The following is a 20153-nucleotide window of genomic DNA, read 5'->3' on the forward strand; positions in this document are numbered from 1 at the left end:
GATTTAATTCAAGGATTCCAAGAGCCCCCTGACACTGAAGGTGGACTTCTTTGCCATCGAGATGCTGGATGGCCACTTGTATCTATTGCTGGACATGGGGTCAGGGACCACCAAGACCAGAGCCATCAACAAGAAGGTCAACGATGGGGAGTGGTACCACGTAGACTTCCAACGGGACGGACGATCAGGTAATAAAATGTTATTTTCCTGTTATTGGTGTGACGGATTTTGGAGGAGGCCATGGTGCCCTGATTTGAGTCTTTAATCCTCGTAAGGGTTTCCTGCCCTCTCTTCCACTGTGTGTAGACATAGTAGGAATTTTGTCTGATAACTGAAAGCATTTAGTCTGACTCCTGAGCGAGTTTCGTCTGACAATTGAGGGACTTCCAAATATGGATGACATTATAATAGTGATGAATAAATGAAGCTACATTACCTCAAACAGTCACCATATTATCATGCCAGTAAGGCAATCCCTCTCCCTGTCTTCTCTCCCACTGTGTCCTCAGTGCCTCTCCGAGCAGCCAGTGTTACACACACACACACACCCACACAGCCCCTCCGAGCCTCCAGTGAAACCATTTTCTGATCCCTGTTGATTTGCTTATCTAAGCAGCAATTTGTTAGCGTGTGTTCACAGCCAAGGCCCTGGCAATGTCACGGTGCAAATTACATACGCCCCCCAACCATGTTTACTGCTCCTTCTCCACTAGTGGGAATTACATTAACTGTTTCAATACTCCATGAAGCCACACAGAGCAGAGCCATACAGCTACACACACACACACATATCCACTCACACATGCACTATTGAGTAGGGGGTCAGGGTACACTACAGAACCATCACAGCTGTGGCCTTGTTCATATTACTGACTACTCTAGCACAGAGAGGAGAGGAATAGAGTACGGTAGAAGTGTGTGTGTGTGTGGGGGGGTGGAGGTGAGAAGGAGAGAGGAGGATAGAAATGTGTGTGTGGGGGGGGTGAGGAGGAGAGAGGAGGATAGAAATGTGTGTGGGGGGGGTGAGGAGGAGAGAGGAGGATAGAAATGTGTGTGTGGGGGAGGAGGAGAGAGGAGGATAGAAATGTGTGTGGGTGGGTAGAGCTGAGGAGGAGAGAGGAGGATAGAAATGTGTGTGGGGGGTAGAGCTGAGGAGGAGAGAGGAGGATAGAAATGTGTGTGGGGGGTAGAGCTGAGGAGGAGAGAGGAGGATAGAAATGTGTGTGGGGGGGTAGAGCTGAGGAGGAGAGAGGAGGATAGAAATGTGTGTGGGGGGCAGAGCTGAGGAGGAGAGGGGAGGATAGAAATGTGTGGGGGGGCTGAGGAGGAGAGAGAGGAGGATAGAAATGTGTGTGGGGGGTAGAGGTGAGGAGGAGAGAGGAGGATAGAAATGTGTGTGGGGGTAGAGGTGAGGAGGAGAGAGGAGGATAGAAATGTGTGTGGGGGGTAGAGCTGAGGAGGAGAGAGGAGGATAGAAATGTGTGTGGGGGTAGAGGTGAGGAGGAGAGAGGATGATATAAATGTGTGTGGGGGGTAGAGCTGAGGAGGAGAGAGGAGGATAGAAATGTGTGTGGGGGTAGAGGTGAGGAGGAGAGAGGATGATAGAAATGTGTGTGGGGGGGGTAGAGCTGAGGAGGAGAGAGGAGGATAGAAATGTGTGTGGGGGTAGAGCTGAGGAGGAGAGAGGAGGATAGAAATGTGTGTGGGGGTAGAGGTGAGGAGGAGAGAGGAGGATAGAAATGTGTGTGGGGGGTAGAGCTGAGGAGGAGAGAGGATAGAAATGTGTGTGGGGGGGTAGAGCTGAGGAGGAGAGAGGAGGATAGAAATGTGTGTGGGGGGTAGAGGTGAGGAGGAGAGAGGATGATAGAAATGTGTGTGGGGGGGTAGAGCTGAGGAGGAGAGAGGAGGATAGAAATGTGTGTGGGGGGTAGAGCTGAGGAGGAGAGAGGAGGATAGAAATGTGTGTGGGGGTAGAGCTGAGGAGGAGAGAGGAGGATAGAAATGTGTGTGGGGGGGTAGAGGTGAGGAGGAGAGAGGAGGATAGAAATGTGTGTGGGGGGTAGAGGTGAGGAGGAGAGAGGAGGATAGAAATGTGTGTGGGGGTAGAGCTGAGGAGGAGAGAGGAGGATAGAAATGTGTGTGGGGGGGTAGAGCTGAGGAGGAGAGAGGAGGATAGAAATGTGTGTGGGGGGGTAGAGCTGAGGAGGAGAGAGGAGGATAGAAATGTGTGTGGGGGGTAGAGCTGAGGGAGGAGAGAGGAGGATAGAAATGTGTGGGGGGTAGAGCTGAGGAGGAGAGAGGAGGATAGAAATGTGTGTGGGGGGGTAGAGGTGAGGAGGAGAGAGGAGGATAGAAATGTGTGTGGGGGGTAGTTGTGAGGAGGAGAGAGGAGGATAGAAATGTGTGTGGGGGGTAGAGCTGAGGAGGAGAGAGGAGGATAGAAATGTGTGTGGGGGGTAGAGCTGAGGAGGAGAGAGGAGGATAGAAATGTGTGTGGGGGGGTAGAGCTGAGGAGGAGAGAGGAGGATAGAAATGTGTGTGGGGGGTAGAGGTGAGGAGGAGAGAGGATGATAGAAATGTGTGGGGGGTAAAGGTGAGGAGGAGAGAGGAGGATAGAAATGTGTGTGGGGGGGTAGAGGTGAGGAGGAGAGAGGAGGATAGAAAATGTGTGTGGGGGTAGAGGTGAGGAGGAGAGAGGAGGATAGAAATGTGTGTGGGGGGGTAGAGCTGAGGAGGAGAGAGGAGGATAGAAATGTGTGTGGGGGGGTAGAGCTGAGGAGGAGAGAGGAGGATAGAAACGTGTGTGGGGGGTAGAGCTGAGGAGGAGAGAGGAGGATAGAAATGTGTGGGGGGTAGAGCTGAGGAGGAGAGAGGAGGATAGAAACGTGTGTGGGGGGGGTAGAGCTGAGGAGGAGAGAGGAGGATAGAAATGTGTGTGTGGGGGGTAGAGCTGAGGAGGAGAGAGGAGGATAGAAACGTGTGTGGGGGTAGAGGTGAGGAGGAGAGAGGAGGATAGAAATGTGTGTGGGGGGGGTAGAGCTGAGGAGGAGAGAGGATGATAGAAATGTGTGTGGGGGGTAGAGGTGAGGAGGAGAGAGGAGGATAGAAATGTGTGTGGGGGTAGAGGTGAGGAGGAGAGAGGATGATAGAAATGCGTGTGGGGGGTAGAGATGAGGAGGAGAGAGGAGGATAGAAATGTGTGGGGGGTAGAGGTGAGGAGGAGAGAGGATGATAGAAATGTGTGTGGGGGGGGTAAAGGTGAGGAGGAGAGAGGATGATAGAAATGTGTGTGGGGGGGTAGAGGTGAGGAGGAGAGAGGAGGATAGAAATGTGTGTGGGGGGCTAGAGCTGAGGAGGAGAGAGGAGGATAGAAATGTGTGTGGGGGGTAGAGGTGAGGAGGAGAGAGGATGATAGAAATGCGTGTGGGGGGGTAAAGGTGAGGAGGAGAGAGGAGGATAGAAATGTGTGTGGGGGGTAGAGATGAGGAGCAGAGAGGAGGATAGAAATGTGTGTGGGGGGCTAGAGGTGAGGAGGAGAGAGGAGGATAGAAATGTGTGTGGGGGGTAGAGGTGAGGAGGAGAGAGGAGGATAGAAATGTGTGTGGGGGGTAGAGCTGAGGAGGAGAGAGGAGGATAGAAATGTGTGTGGGGGGCTAGAGCTGAGGAGGAGAGAGGAGGATAGAAATGTGTGTGGGGGGTAGAGGTGAGGAGGAGAGAGGATGATAGAAATGCGTGTGGGGGGTAAAGGTGAGGAGGAGAGAGGAGGATAGAAATGTGTGTGAGGGGGTAGAGGTGAGGAGGAGAGAGGAGGATAGGAATGTGTGTGGGGGGGTAGAGCTGAGGAGGAGAGAGGAGGATAGAAATGTGTGTGAGGGGTAGAGGTGAGGAGGAGAGAGGAGGATGGAAATGTGTGTGGGGGGTAGAGCTGAGGAGGATAGAGGAGGATAGAAATGTGTGTGGGGGGGTAGAGCTGAGGAGGAGAGAGGAGGATAGAAATGTGTGTGGGGGGGTAGAGCTGAGGAGGAGAGAGGAGGATAGAAATGTGTGTGGGGGGGTAGAGCTGAGGAGGAGAGAGGAGGATAGAAATGTGTGTGGGGGGCTAGAGCTGAGGAGGAGAGAGGAGGATAGAAATGTGTGTGGGGGGTAAAGGTGAGGAGGAGAGAGGATGATAGAAATGCGTGTGGGGGGGTAAAGGTGAGGAGGAGAGAGGAGGATAGAAATGTGTGTGGGGGGCTAGAGCTGAGGAGGAGAGAGGAGGATAGAAATGTGTGTGAGGGGGGAGAGGTGAGGAGGAGAGAGGAGGATAGAAATGTGTGTGGGGGGGTAGAGCTGAGGAGGAGAGAGGAGGATAGAAATGTGTGTGGGGGGGTAGAGCTGAGGAGGAGAGAGGAGGATAGAAACGTGTGTGGGGGGTAGAGCTGAGGAGGAGAGAGGAGGATAGAAATGTGTGTGTGTGGGGGGTAGAGCTGAGGAGGAGAGAGGAGGATAGAAACGTGTGTGGGGGGTAGAGGTGAGAGGAGAGGGGGATAGAAATGTGTGTGGGGGGTAGAGCTGAGGAGAGGAGGATGATAGAAATGTGTGGGGGGTAGAGGTGAGGAGAGAGGAGGATAGAAATGTGTGTGGGGGTAGAGTGAGGAGGAGAGAGGATGATAGAAATGCGTGTGGGGGGTAGAGATGAGGAGGAGAGAGGAGGATAGAAATGTGTGTGGGGGTAGAGCTGAGGAGGAGAGAGGAGGATAGAAATGTGTGTGGGGGGTAAGCTGAGGAGGAGAGAGGAGGATAGAAATGTGTGTGGGGGGTAGAGCTGAGGAGGAGAGAGGAGGATAGAAACGTGTGTGGGGGTAGAGGTGAGGAGGAGAGGGAGGATAGAAATGTGTGTGGGGGGGTAGAGCTGAGGAGGAGAGAGGATGATAGAAATGTGTGTGGGGGGGTAGAGGTGAGGAGGAGAGAGGAGGATAGAAATGTGTGTGGGGGTAGAGGTGAGGAGGAGAGAGGATGATAGAAATGCGTGTGGGGGGGTAGAGATGAGGAGGAGAGAGGAGGATAGAAATGTGTGTGGGGGGTAGAGGTGAGGAGGAGAGAGGATGATAGAAATGCGTGTGGGGGGTAAAGGTGAGGAGGAGAGAGGATGATAGAAATGTGTGTGGGGGGGTAGAGGTGAGGAGGAGAGAGGAGGATAGAAATGTGTGTGGGGGGCTAGAGCTGAGGAGGAGAGAGGAGGATAGAAATGTGTGGGGGGTAGAGGTGAGGAGGAGAGAGGATGATAGAAATGCGTGTGGGGGGTAAAGGTGAGGAGGAGAGAGGAGGATAGAAATGTGTGTGGGGGGTAGAGATGAGGAGCAGAGAGGAGGATAGAAATGTGTGTGGGGGGCTAGAGGTGAGGAGGAGAGAGGAGGATAGAAATGTGTGGGGGTAGAGGTGAGGAGGAGAGAGGAGGATAGAAATGTGTGTGGGGGGTAGAGCTGAGGAGGAGAGAGGAGGATAGAAATGTGTGTGGGGGCTAGAGCTGAGGAGGAGAGAGGAGGATAGAAATGTGTGTGGGAGGTAGAGGTGAGGAGGAGAGAGGATGATAGAAATGCGTGTGGGGGGGTAAAGGTGAGGAGGAGAGAGGAGGATAGAAATGTGTGTGAGGGGGTAGAGGTGAGGAGGAGAGAGGAGGATAGAAATGTGTGTGGGGGGGTAGAGCTGAGGAGGAGAGAGGAGGATAGAAATGTGTGTGAGGGGGTAGAGGTGAGGAGGAGAGAGGAGGATGGAAATGTGTGTGGGGGGGTAGAGCTGAGGAGGAGAGAGGAGGATAGAAATGTGTGTGGGGGGGTAGAGCTGAGGAGGAGAGAGGAGGATAGAAATGTGTGTGGGGGGGTAGAGCTGAGGAGGAGAGAGGAGGATAGAAATGTGTGTGGGGGGGTAGAGCTGAGGAGGAGAGAGGAGGATAGAAATGTGTGTGGGGGGCTAGAGCTGAGGAGGAGAGAGGAGGATAGAAATGTGTGTGGGGGGTAAAGGTGAGGAGGAGAGAGGATGATAGAAATGCGTGTGGGGGGGTAAAGGTGAGGAGGAGAGAGGAGGATAGAAATGTGTGTGGGGGGCTAGAGCTGAGGAGGAGAGAGGAGGATAGAAATGTGTGTGAGGGGGTAGAGGTGAGGAGGAGAGAGGAGGATAGAAATGTGTGTGGGGGGGTAGAGCTGAGGAGGAGAGAGGAGGATAGAAATGTGTGTGGGGGGGTAGAGCTGAGGAGGAGAGAGGAGGATAGAAACGTGTGTGGGGGGTAGAGCTGAGGAGGAGAGAGGAGGATAGAAATGTGTGTGTGTGGGGGGTAGAGCTGAGGAGGAGAGAGGAGGATAGAAATGTGTGTGGGGGGTAGAGGTGAGGAGGAGAGAGGAGGATAGAAATGTGTGTGGGGGGGTAGAGCTGAGGAGGAGAGAGGATGATAGAAATGTGTGTGGGGGGTAGAGGTGAGGAGGAGAGAGGAGGATAGAAATGTGTGTGGGGGTAGAGGTGAGGAGGAGAGAGGATGATAGAAATGCGTGTGAGGGGGGGTAGAGATGAGGAGGAGAGAGGAGGATAGAAATGTGTGTGGGGGGCTAGAACTGAGGAGGAGAGAGAGGAGGATAGAAATGTGTGTGGGGGTAGAGGTGAGGAGGAGAGAGGATGATAGAAATGCGTGTGGGGGGTAAAGGTGAGGAGGAGAGAGGAAGATAGAAATGTGTGTGGGGGGTAGAGATGAGGAGCAGAGAGGAGGATAGAAATGTGTGGGGGGCTAGAGGTGAGGAGGGAGAGAGGAGGATAGAAACGTGTGTGGGGGGGGTAGAGCTGAGGAGGAGAGAGGAGGATAGAAATGTGTGGGGGGGGTAGAGCTGAGGAGGAGAGAGGAGGAGAAATTTAGAAACCTTTTAGCAGAATTTTTTTGTCAAACATTTCAGGCACATAATAACTATGTTGTGTGAACCAAAAGCAACAGCAATCATTTGACTCCTCCTGTGACATGGTAGACCAACAGTGTTGCACTGTGTCGAGACAGGCGACCAAACTCACTGGATGTATCATGTTATCACAATTAGATGTGCTGCCCTATTATCTCTCTATTTAGCTGTATCCCTCCCTCCCTCCCTCCCGTCCTCCCTACCCGCTCCTCCCTCCCTCCCTCCCTCCCTCCCTCCCTCCCTCCCTCCCTCCCTCCCTCCCTCCCTCCCTCCCTCCCTCCCTCCTTCCCTCCCTCCCTCCCTCCTTCCCTCCCTCCCTCGCTCCCTCCCTCCCTCCTCCCTCCCTCCCTCCCTCCCTCCCTCCCTCCCCTCCCGTCCTCCCTCCTCCTCCCTCCCTCCCTCCCTCCCTCCCTCCCTCCCTCCCTCCCTCCCTCCCTCCCTACACATGTATTTTCCTTGTTGTCAGTGACTCTCCAAAGCCTCACTTCTCTCTTTTTTCCTCCTTTTTCCTTCTTCTCCGCTCTGCCCGAGTTTCCATGGAAACGGGAGAGAACAGGTCTCTCTCTGTCTCTCTCTTCTCCCCTCCCTGTCTCTCTCTCTCGTAAACTCTCTGTCCATTTATTTTTCCTTCCTTACTTAATTTCTCTCTCTCCATCTCTCTCACTTTCTCTCTCCCTCTCTCTCCCTCTCTCTCCCTCTCTCTCCCTCTCTCTCTGTTTCTCTTTATGTTTCTCTCTCCCTCTCTCTCTGTCTCTTGCTCTCTCTCTGTCTCTTTCTTTCTCTTTCTCCCTTTCTCTTTCTCTCTCTCTCTGTCTCACTTTCTATGTCTCTCTCTTTCTCCTTGTCTCTGTCTCTTTCTCTTTGTCTCTCTCTCTCTGGACTGAGACAGTTACTGCACAGTGTTACGCTGAGATCAGCACTAATTTCAAAATCATGTTTTTTCTACACTCCCTCCTCAAATCTGAAGTCTGGACAGTGTTAGCTGGGAAACGCAGGAGGAGATTGGAGAGGAGAGAGGAGAGGAGAGAAGAGAAGAGAGGAGAGGAGAGAGGAGAGGAGATAGGGGAGGAGAAGGGGAGGCTCGGGCTCCTCTTATGGTGTGGAAGTCTACTCTCAAAATAGCTGTGGCTAAAGAATGTGTTTGCCATGTAGATACTGAATTGCAGCTTTCACATACAGTATAAGCATACATTGAAAAGTGATGTTTTTTTTCCAAATGTAAAAGTGTAATACTTACCATAGAATATTGTTGTATACTGTAGAAAGTTATACTAAATATTACGGCATTATCCGGAAAAAACACACTGTAGTAAATACTACAGTAATGTCCACAAAAACAGTACTATGTTACTTAAATACTACATTATTTAATTTGCATATACAATGCCCATTCCCCTCCCCCGTATCCCAATGTGTGCCACCCATAAGTGAGAAACATGCATACCAAGTATAGACTATGTTGTGCCGTACAGGTTATAGAACAGAGCAGAAGTGCTGAACTATCTGTTCAGATCCCAGACCTAAATACCTACAGGTTATTGAACAGAGCAGAAGTGCTGAACTATCTGTTCAGATCCCAGACCTACATACCTACAGGTTATAGAACAGAGCAGAAGTGCAGAAGATGCTGAACAGAGCAGAACTGAATCTGTTCAGATCCCAGACCTACATACTACAGGTTATAGAACAGACAGTGCTGAACTATCTGTTCAGATCCCAGACCTACATACCTACAGGTTATAGAACAGAGCAGAAGTGCTGAACTATCTGTTCAGATCCCAGACCTACATACCTACAGGTTATAGAACAGAGCAGAAGTGCTGAACTATCTGTTCAGATCCCAGACCTACATACCTACAGGTTATAGAACAGAGCAGAAGTGCTGAACTATCTGTTCAGACCCCAGACCTACATACCTACAGGTTATAGAACAGAGCAGAAGTGCTGAACTATCTGTTCAGACCCCAGACCTACATACCTACAGGTTATAGAACAGAGCAGAAGTGCTGAACTATCTGTTCAGATCCCAGACCTACATACCTACAGGTTATAGAACAGAGCAGAAGTGCTGAACTATCTGTTCAGATCCCAGACCTACATACCTACAGGATCAGAAGTGCTGAACTAGACCAGACCCCAGACATACCTACAGGTTATAGAACAGAGCAGAAGTGCTGAACAGGTTCAGATCCCAGACCTACATACAGAGAACAGAGCAGAAGTGCTGAACTATCTGTTCAGATCCCAGACCTACATACCTACAGGTTATAGAACAGAGCAGAAGTGCTGAACTATCTGTTCAGACCCCAGACCTACATACCTACAGGTTATAGAACAGAGCAGAAGAGCAGAAATCTGTTCAGACCCCAGAACATACCTACAGGTTATAGAACAGAGCAGAAGTGCTGAACCTGTTCAGACCTAAATACCTACAGGTTACAGGTTATGGAACAGAGCAGAAGTGCTGAACTATCTGTTCAGATCCCAGACCTACATACCTACAGGTTATAGAACAGAGCAGAAGTGCTGAACTATCTGTTCAGATCCCAGACCTACATACCTACAGGTTATAGAACAGAGCAGAAGTGCTGAACTATATGTTCAGATCCCAGACCTAAATACCTACAGGTTATGGAACAGAGCAGAAGTGCTGAACTATCTGTTCAGACCCCAGACCTACATACCTACAAGTTATAGAACAGAGCAGAAGTGCTGAACTATATGTTCAGATCCCAGACCTACATACCTACAGGTTATGGAGAGGTTACTATTTTAGTGTTTCTCAAGTAGTTTATCTCAGGGATAAAGCCTACACTTCTATGACAAAGATAATACAACTGGGGCGGCAGCGTAGCCTAGTGGTTAGAGCGTTGGACTATTAACCGGAAGGTTGCGAGTTCAAACCCCCGAGCTGACAAGGTACAAATCTGTCGTTCTGCCCCTGAACAGGTAGTTAACCCACTGTTCCCAGGCTGTCATTGAAAATAAGAATATGTTCTTAACTGGTTAAATAAAGGTAAAAAAAAAATAATAATAAATAAATAAAAATTGCATAGTATTTCTCATGTGGGAGGACATACACTACATGACCATGACTAGATGCTCGTCGAACATCTCATTCCAAAGTCATGGGAATTAATATGGACTTGGTACCCAGTTTGCTGCTATAACAGCCTCTGTTCCTCTGGGAATGCTTTCCACTAGATATTAAAACATTGCAGCGGGGACTTGCTTCCATTCAGCCACAACAGCATTAGTGAGGTCGGGCACTGATGTTGAGTGATTATACCTGGCTCGAAGTCGGCATTCCAATTCATCCCAAAGGTGTTCAATGGGGTTGAGGTCAAGTTCTTCCACACCAATCTCGACAAACCATGTGTGTTTGGACATATGTGTATGGACCTTTGTGCACAGGGGCATTGTCATGCTGAAACAGGAAAGGACCTTCCCCAAACTGTTACCACAAAGTTGGAAGGACAGAATATTCTAGAATGTAGCATTAAGATTCCCCTTCACTGGAACGAAGGGGCCTAGCCCAAACCACGAAAAACAGCCCCAGCCCAGTATTTCTTCTTTACCCAACTTTACAGTTACCATTATGCATTCGGGCAGGTAGTGTACTCCTGGTAGATGGTGAAGCGTGAACCATCACTCCAGAGAATGCGTTTCCACTGCTCCAGAGTCCAATGGCGGCAAGCTTTACACCACTCCGCCCGACGTGGAGTGGCATTGTGCATGATGATCTTAGCCTTGTGTGCTGCTGCTCGGCCATGGAAAATCATTTCATGAAGACCCTGACGAACAGTTCTTGTGCTGACATTGCTTCCAGAGGCAGTTTGGAACTCGGTAGTGAGTGTTGCAACCAAGGACAGGCGGTTTTTACATGCTACGCGCTTTAGCACTCAGAGGTCCATTTCTGTGAGCTTGTGTGGCCCACCACTTCTTGGCTGAGGCGTTGTTGCTCCTAGACGTTTCCACTTCACAAGAACAGCATTACAGTTGACTGGGACAGCTCTAGTAGGCCAGACTTTTGATGAGCTGACTTGTCAGAAAGGTGGTCTGTGGCCTATGACGGTGTCACGTTGAAAGACACTGAGCTCTTCAGTAAGACCATTCTACTGCCAATGTTTGTCTATGGAGATTTCATGGCTGTGTGCTCATTGTTATACACCTGTCAGCAAACTTGTGTGGCTGAAATAGCCAAATCCAGTCATTTGAAGCGGACCCCACATACTTAATTGTTTTTTTATAGTGTTTATTAAGTCAGGCACTGTTGCTAGGGCAATACGTAATGCTCTATTTGTAATTAGAGTAAGTCAGGCTTTGTTAATCCTAAACCAAACCTTTGAAGATTAGGCCTCATATGCACTCTTGCCAAAAAAAAATATAGATTAATTTTTTTCAGTCTCGAACTAAATAGTATACATTTTGTTACCACAGGAGTGTTGATTACCATCATCTGTTGTACACAGCAAGCAAACCTGGAGGCTAGAAACTGGGAAATGTTTTTTTCACTGCTGGAGAAGGAAGTAAAAAACGTCAGAGTTAAAACATATCAAGAGACATATCCCCACTATTCCTGTTTGTGACGGCGACTTGATCAAGTGGATACAAGAAGGACAGTTGGATGCCAGTCTCATGTTGTTGCTATGCTAGTCACGCTTCCCTATAGTCTACCTGGTTTCCGGTTTCAGACACCCTCAGACAGACACAGTACAGTCCTTAGAGCAGAGTTTAATGGTACGTGTGCTCCTGAGTGGCGAAATCCAGGCTGCATCACATGTGGCAGTGATTGGGAGTCCCATAGGGCGGTGCACAATTGGCCCAGGTTTGGACGGTGTAGGTCATCATTGTAAATTAGAATTTGTTCTGAACTGGCTTGCCTGATTAAATTAAAAAAAAACATGCCGAACACTCTTTTAACACAAAGCCTGATCCCAGATCTTTTATCCCCGGTCTTTCCATCACCTATGGCCATTGTCACAAGATGGCATACACAGATCTAGGGCCAAGTTATCAAGCCCTGTCTGTTGTCAAAGTGCAGAGTTGTCCCCCTCCCGCCCCCAACCCCAGAGCCCTTTCTTTGGCAATGACCCTACCTTTCAATAATTAATCAAATGAAAGTAATGTTTGAAGAATTGAATAATAAATGAATCCACAGGGCACCAGCCAACAAAGCACAGTTGGTCCCAGGAGTGAGTGAGTCATGACGCTGCATATGGCGCCATGCTGGGATTTTCATCTGGCTGTTCCCATGTTTTATTAATACGCACACACTCACACACCGCAGAAACGTGTCTCTCACCAACAACAGTGCAACAAAAGCATCCCAGCCAGCCCATAAAGGCCTTGATCAGTCGCCATGGTGCTACTTCAGTTAGAGTTTTGTGTTACAGAGAGATGGCGACAATGGTGGATTAATGATGACTTCACTGCACAGACTTTCTTTTGATCCTGACAATCATGACGCTGTTATGATGTAGCAGAAAAGCTGTAGCTCCATCAACCATTGCCAGTGCATGCTTCACTCAGTAGCCATTGAGGGATGATGACAATGGTGAATTATGGATGATTTTATTACTGCACTTTTGCTGCTTTTCTACTGTAAAGGGGTGTGGTAAATGGCCAATATACCACGACTTAGAGCTGTTCTTAGGCACGACACAACGTGGATACAGCCTTTAGCCGTGGTATGTTGGAGCAGGTCTACTGGATCCATGGCCCAGTGAGAGATTGGTGCCGGCCGTGTAGATGGAAACAGAAAAGCCTGAGCCTTTGGGTAGAACACTGGGGTAACTCTGTATGGAAATGCACCATGAGAGATCCATCTGAAAGCCTGAGGATCACTTCGTCTGCGTCCCAAAAGGCCACTGTATTCCCTATATAGTGCACTACTTTTAAACCAGGGCCCATAAGTCCATTTGGAATGCAGCCTCTCTTTTGGTGACACTTTCTTGAAAGGTGCGTCCTGACAGGTCCATAACAAATGAAAGTAAAAATAAATAAATAATCTGAAATTATACTACCTGTAAATACATTCACCAGTAAACACAGACTCCCAGGAGAGAGTGAGTCATCATTAAGCTGTAACAAATCATTTTTGTTATGTCATGTTTATCACAACATTAAGACACTGTTATATGACACACAGTTCAAGGAAAGTGCAAACTTATTCCTTCCATGCTCTTCCTCGCAGATCACATGCACACAGACGCACACACGCACACACACACACACACGCACGCACACACACACACACACACACACACACACACACACACACACACACACACACACACACACACACACACACACACACACACACACACACACACACACACACACACACACACACACACACACACACACACACACACACACACACACACACACACACACACACACACACACACAAGGAAAGTGTTACCTCATTCCTTCCATCCTCCTCCTCGGGGAGGAAGGGAGAGAGGAAAGGGATTTGGAAGCAGAGTGATTCCGTAAATGGATGCTGACAGTCTAATACTTGAGAGACGAGAAAAAGCCATTTTTGTTCTGTAATGTAAATGCTCTTTAAAACTATTTACGGGATTGTGTCAACAGTGGACTAATGAACAACATACTAAAATATAGTTTTTGAGTGAACTATCCCTCAAAACCCCTAGAGTTAATTGACACACGTCGCACGGTGATGTCATTTTGAATATTGAATAGCTCCCTGTGTGTTTATGCCAGAGACTTGACGTTTCTTGTACTAGCTGCAGCTCCTCTCTTTCTGCCGATATAAAGGTTGCGCCTACTCCTTAACATGGGCTTGCAAAAGCCATCTTTTTCCACACATGACCTCCTGGCAAGAAAATCATCACAAAACTGTTTGTAAAACCCGAGCCGTGTGAGCTACAAACTCCTAAAATGACACTCTCACTAACACAACATTGTCAGTTGTTTGGCTCTACGACATCTCCAAGCTTTACGGGAGTCATCTGAACTCGCTGACATCCTCATTTCAAAGAGATCTTCTCACAAAACTGACTGTCCAGACCGATCCGTTAGAGCTACAAGGTGTTGGTTGTTCTGCTCTATGACACACAACGTTCAGGGGAGTCATCTGACGGTAACCCAGGCTGGAAAGAATTCTAAAAGAGAATAAGGGGGTAAAATGCTCCATGAATAACATGACCAAACATGCATCTGAATTATGATTTACATTTTCTTACACTGTATTTCTATTCCAGAATCTGACATTGCTCATTCTAATATTTCTATATTTCTTCTTTTTTTTAAATATATTTTTGGGATTTGCATGTATAGTTTTGTATTGTTTTGTATTACTTCACTGTTGTAGCTAGGAACATAAGCATTTCACTACACCCGTGATAACATCTGCAAAATATGTGTAGGCGACCAATACAATTCTGTTTGCCATTCAAGCAAGAATATCAGAAATGTTTTAATCTCTTGTGAACAGACAATTGTATCATAACTAGTATCATAGCATCTGTCAACAGACTGTGGGATGCCATGACTTAACAGTTTGTGGGATGCCACCTGCGTGCTTAGTCCCCTCCTGTACTCCCTGTTCACTCATGACTGCGTGGCAGCGCATGACTCCACCACCATCATTAAGTTTGCAGACAACATGACGGTGGTAGGCCTGATCACTGAATACAATGAGACAGCCTAAAAGGAGGATGTCAAAGACCTGGCAGTGTTGTGCTAGGATAACAACTTCTCCCTCAACGTCAACAAGACAAAGGAGCTGATCGTGGACTACAGGAAATGGAAGGCCTAGCATGCCCCCATCCACATCGATGGGGCTGTTGTGGAACATGTCGAGTGCTTCAAGTTCCTTGGTGTCCACCTCACTGGCATGGTCCACACACATCAACACCATCGTGAAGAGGGCATGACAATGCCTCTTCCCCTTAGGAGGCTGGAATGATTTTTCATGGGCCTTGAGATCCTCAAAATGTTCTACAGATGCACCGTTAAGAGCATCTTGACTGGCTGCATCACCGCTTAGTATTGTAAAATCATAGAGGAAAACCTGGTTCAGTTTGCTTTCCAGCAGATACTGGGAGACAAATTCACCTTTCAGCAGGACAATAACCTTGAGGCAAATCCAATGCAGCACATTACTGAGTACCACTCTCCATATTTTCAAGCATAGTGGTGGCTGCATCATGTTATGGGTATGCTTGTAATCATTAAGGACTAAGGAGTTTTTCAGGATAAAAAAGAAACGGATTAGAGCCATAGGCAAAATCCTAGAGGAAAACCTGGTTCAGTCTGCTTTCCATCAGACACTGGGAGATTAATTTACCTTTCAGCAGGACAATAACCTAAAGCACAAGGCCAAATATGCACTGTAATTGCTTACTAAGATTACATTGAAGGTTCCTCAGTGGCCAAGTTACAGGTTTAACTTCAATTGGCTTGAAAATCTATGGCAAGACCTGAAAATGAGACCTGACAGAGATGTAAGATTTTTTTTCAAGAATAATGTGCAAATTTGGTCCAATCGAGGTTTGCAAAGCTCTGAGAGACTTACCCAGAAAGACTCACAACTGTAATCCCTGCCAAAACATATTCTAACATGTATTGACTCAGGGGGTTGAATACTTACAGTATGTAATCAAGATATATTTGTGTTTTATTTTGACAAACTTTATGATTTTTCTTCCACTTTGACAATAGAGTCTTTTGTGTAGGTCGTTGACAAGAAAATGACAATTAAATCAATTTAATCCCACCTTGGAACACAACAACACGTGGAAAAAGTCAAGGGGTGTATAGACAGTATGGACAGTATATGACGAGGAAAGCTGAGTACAGCAGAAGTTATGTAGGATGAGCCTGATGAGCCCTCTAGAATGCATATGGAGTGACTGTATATCTAACTGTAGATCTATCTGTCAGTATCGTGTATTATACACCACTTTTAAAGAGGCCCATCTGATGGGGGCACACCACTGAATTCTGTGTTGTCTACTGTGTACTGCGAGTTTGTCTGACTAAATGGATGTAAGTGGAAGATTAGAGGGGAGATGTCAGCATCTTTCAGACGTCTTCTCTGAGTGGTGCTCCCTTTCCTGTTGTCACTTTCCTGTTGTCACTTTCCTGTTGTCACATTTCTGTAAGTAAGTGTGTAAACATAGTCAAGCTATGTTTATGTCACAAGGCAACATGCCACTATACAGTCCCCTTAGGTGGCTAGTAATATCTACGCCGATGACATGAGTAGGATAACAATGTTAGATGTACCTATAGCTACTGATGGGAATTATTTACATCGAAAAGGGATGGAGGGAGGCAAACGTCTTAGTGAAGGCTTCCCTCAAGCAAACGTCTTAGTGAAAGGCAGAGCGATGAGGGGAGCAGGAGGCGGAGCAGCAAGAGGAGGATAGATAAAGAACATAATGGCTGCATAAAGAGAAAAATAATGATTCAGGAGAAGATGATGACAGATAAAACAAAAAAAGAGGAACCTAGAGGGCGGAGGAAGACATTTTGTCTCAGAGAGAAAGATGATATGTAGCAACTATAATTTCTTAAAACTACGAACATAATGATAATGAAAACATACTGCTGTGTAGAGAATCCCATTACCGGCTCCATATTGCCTAAGTCCCGTTCCTGGCACCATATTCCATACATAGTGAACTACTTTTGACCAGAACCCTATTGGCCTATGGTGCCATTTGGAGCACGTTAATTGACCTCCCTCAAGCCACACTGTCAAATCCAATCAACAGCATTCTTACATAGGTATTCCTCTTGTCCAGATGGGTTAGGGCAAGTTGGGGCGGGGCAGCCTAGCAGTTAAGAGTGTTGGGCCTGGAACCAAAAGCTCACTGGTTTGAATCCCCAAACTGACTAGGTAAAAAATCTGTCTGTGTCCTTGAGCAAGGCACTTAACCCCAATCCTCCTGTAAGTGGCTTTGGATAAGAGTGTCTGCTAAATCACATAAAACATAAATGTACAGTCCAGCACACATGCACCTTTGTTTTATTATCCTTGTGGGGACCAAACAATTGATTCCCATTCAAAATCCTTTTTTCCCTAACCCGAACCCTAAACATAACCCTAAACCCCTAACCCCATAACCCCTTAACCCCTGGTGAAATGTCACGTCTTGTCCGAAATGTGTTTGTGAGGACAGGTGAGGACCCCTCAAGGCTAGTAAAACCAAACACACACACACACACACACACACACACACACACACACACACACACACACACACACACACACACACACACACACACACACACACACACACACAACACACACACACACACACACACACACACACACACACACACACACACACAGGGCTATCCATGAGTGCCAGAGTATGAACTTCCCCTTTCCCAGTTAATGAGTGTGATGTAGTGGTTAGTGGTCTCGTTATCCCTAACATGAAGGGAGGAGGTCTGGCTGCATGACGGGTGGCCCTGCCAAGTGCCTGAGGCTTGGAAGCTCGGTCGCAGGTAGCAGCACACCAGCTGTGGCTAGAGGGAGGGAGAGGGGGTGGTGTGTGTGTGTGTGTGTGTGTGTGTGTGTGTGTGTGTGTGTGTGTGTGTGTGTGTGTGTGTGTGTGTGTGTGTGTGTGTGTGTGTGTGTGTGTGTGTGTGTGTGTGTGTGTGTGTGTGTGTGTGTGTGGTCAAAGGGGAGGTTCTAGGAACAGATGCCCAGGTCGGGACCATGTGGAAGGAGCTGGAAGGTGTTAGAGGGAATAGGTTAATCACCGTGCAGACCACCATCCTTTTGTGTGTGTGTGTGTGTGTGGTCGGTCAGAGGGGATGTTCTGGAAACAGATGCCTGGGGTTGGGAGCCTGTGAAAGGAGCTGGAAGGTGTTAGGGGGCGGAGGTTAATCACTGTGCAGACCAGCCTCCTTAGCTGTCACCTTGGCAAATGGACACTAGGTAATGGAGAGGGTAGCTAGCTGGGGCTTAGGGCGTAGCATATAGAACACACCAGAGATGCTAGCTAGATAATAGAGTGGCTGTTTTGGATGGTTATTTTTAAGCAATAGTTGCTGGGGTCTTGGGGACAGGGGCTGGCTCACATTGGATGCAGACCTACAGTAGAACCAGCCTGTGTAGCAAAGAACATAGCAACTCAGGTAAAATGGATGCTAGGTAATAGTGGGGCTGAGGCTGGCTTAATTTGGCAAGAGAAATTGGACCAGTCTGTAGCAACTCTGGTAAAATGGATGCTAAGTAATACCTAGGTCATTTAGCTGGTGCTGTGACTGGAGCTTGCTCCCCTTGGCTAAAGCCGAGAGACATACTGTAGCATATTACAAATCAGGGGTAACATGGATGCTAAGCTTACTAGCTAATATAGGAATGGCCATATTTCTCCCAGCCAGTTGGGCTGACTAACATTGGTGTTAGAACAGCACAGTGACTCAGTGGGGAAATGGATGATAGCTCTATGAGAGACTGTTTTGGATTGTCACTGCTTATTTCCTTTTGTTCGTTCAGGAAATATAAGACACTATTCCGGTGTGTCGTTTCCCCAAAACTCCGGCCAGCCCCAGTGAAAATCCATGTGTGGTTTGGGACATGTTTCAGTAGCAAAACAATCTGGCTATTAGGAACAAATCAACACTATGCTCTTACGCACGTGCACACGTACACATACACCCACACACACACACACGCACGCGCACGCACACACACATACACACACACACACGCGCTCGCACGCACGCACACACACACATACGTAATGGTCCAGTGGTTTTCCCTAAGGCATTGAACTCATATAACTGGTATAGCTGGTTGATATCTACCACAGCGTGCATCTGTCAATCAAAAAGTGAATTACTACTATGAGAAGACAAATATCCTTACCTCTCCATCACAATTCTCTCTACTTTCGCTTTCTCTTTCACCCAACCCTCCCTCCTCCCTCCACACCCCCCCACCCCTCCCACCCTCCCGCCCCGTCTCCCTCCCTTACAGTCCAGTCATGTCCGCCGTTGTTTACCGCGCTCCACATCCAGAATTAAAGCTGAATGAGAGTGATAAATCAAGGAGAGGGAAATTCACTAACTCTCTCCGCCAGGTTTATGTGTTGGAGAGAGAGAGACAGATGGGAACACAGGAGAGAGAAAGAGAGGGAGAGAGAAACAGAGAGAAGGAAAGGGGATAACGAAAAAGGGAGATGGAGAGAGAGGGTGAGAGCGAAAGAGGGTGAGAGCGAGAGAGAGAGAGAGAGAGAGGAGCGAGAGAATCAAGCTTCAGTTCGTTAATCACTCTGAAAAGATGGCCAAGATGGGGTGTGTTGTTTGTTGTTTGGTTCGGCTCTGAAAATGATAGAGGGTGTGAGGGGGCACCCATTTTTCTCTCTTTTCTTTACCCCCTCTGTTATTCTTTTATGACCGCTGCTGTATAGATAAAGGAGATTTACAATGGGGGGAAGGACAAGGAGAATAGAACGGAGAGTTACTTCTATGGGATCACAGATTACTAATTGGCCTCGGCTTGTAGTCCTCTATATGACTTAACTGCTTTATGAACCACAGACCTGGGTTCAAATACTATAAAGAAATACTTTATCTGTGCTTGATTGAGTTTGCTTGGCTTGATGGAATTAATACGAGAAAAAAAAAAGTGCAAACCCGGCTAGAGAAAAAAAAAAGTGCAAACCCGGCTAGAGAAAAAAAAAAGTGCAAACCCGGCTAGAGTGAAATCATTTGAAATCTTTTGAGTAGTATTTGAAGCCAGGTATGTTTAACATTCATTCCAGAAGAAGAATATCCCAACCCTGTAATTAAACTTCTTGCTCCATCTGTATTAAACCATTTAGTAATTCATCTGGTTTTTATTGGTGTTTTTGCAGCTGTAGTAGGAGTTTCATTCTGTTCCGTTGACGTGAATAACATACAGTATATTAACATTTGTTTATTGATTGATGTGTGTTACTACATTCAGGATCCATCTTGTCCATAATAACGAATCAACTGAATTGAAATGGAATTGAATCCATCCCCCAACACTTCATCCTCCCAAAATACTTACACCAACCCTCTCCCCGTCTCCACCCAGGTACCATCTCCATCAACACCCAGCGCCAGGCCTACACGGCCCCAGGAGAGAGTGAGATCCTGGACCTGGATGATAACCTGTACCTGGGAGGACTACCAGAGAATAAACTAGGCCTGGTCTTCCCCACAGAAGTACGTTATGATAGGATTGGATTTCAGTATTGTAAAGGGGGGTAC

At 47.6% G+C, this 20153-nt stretch overlaps 1 protein-coding gene across 23 annotated transcripts in view; it reads left to right on the plus strand.

Annotated features, from left to right (window-relative positions):
* Positions 1-20153, plus strand: part of LOC118402801 (neurexin-1a) — a 633754-nt gene that overhangs the window by 229083 nt on the left and 384518 nt on the right. For all 23 annotated transcript variants that reach the window (XM_052477934.1, XM_052477935.1, XM_052477945.1 and 20 more), the window contains 2 exons: positions 14-188; positions 19978-20108. In XM_052477934.1, the coding sequence (XP_052333894.1) occupies positions 14-188; positions 19978-20108 (306 nt within the window). The remainder of the gene's footprint in view (positions 1-13; positions 189-19977; positions 20109-20153) is intronic.

The sequence above is a fragment of the Oncorhynchus keta genome, chromosome 24, assembly GCF_023373465.1.
Source record: "Oncorhynchus keta strain PuntledgeMale-10-30-2019 chromosome 24, Oket_V2, whole genome shotgun sequence".
Lineage (NCBI taxonomy): Eukaryota > Metazoa > Chordata > Actinopteri > Salmoniformes > Salmonidae > Oncorhynchus > Oncorhynchus keta.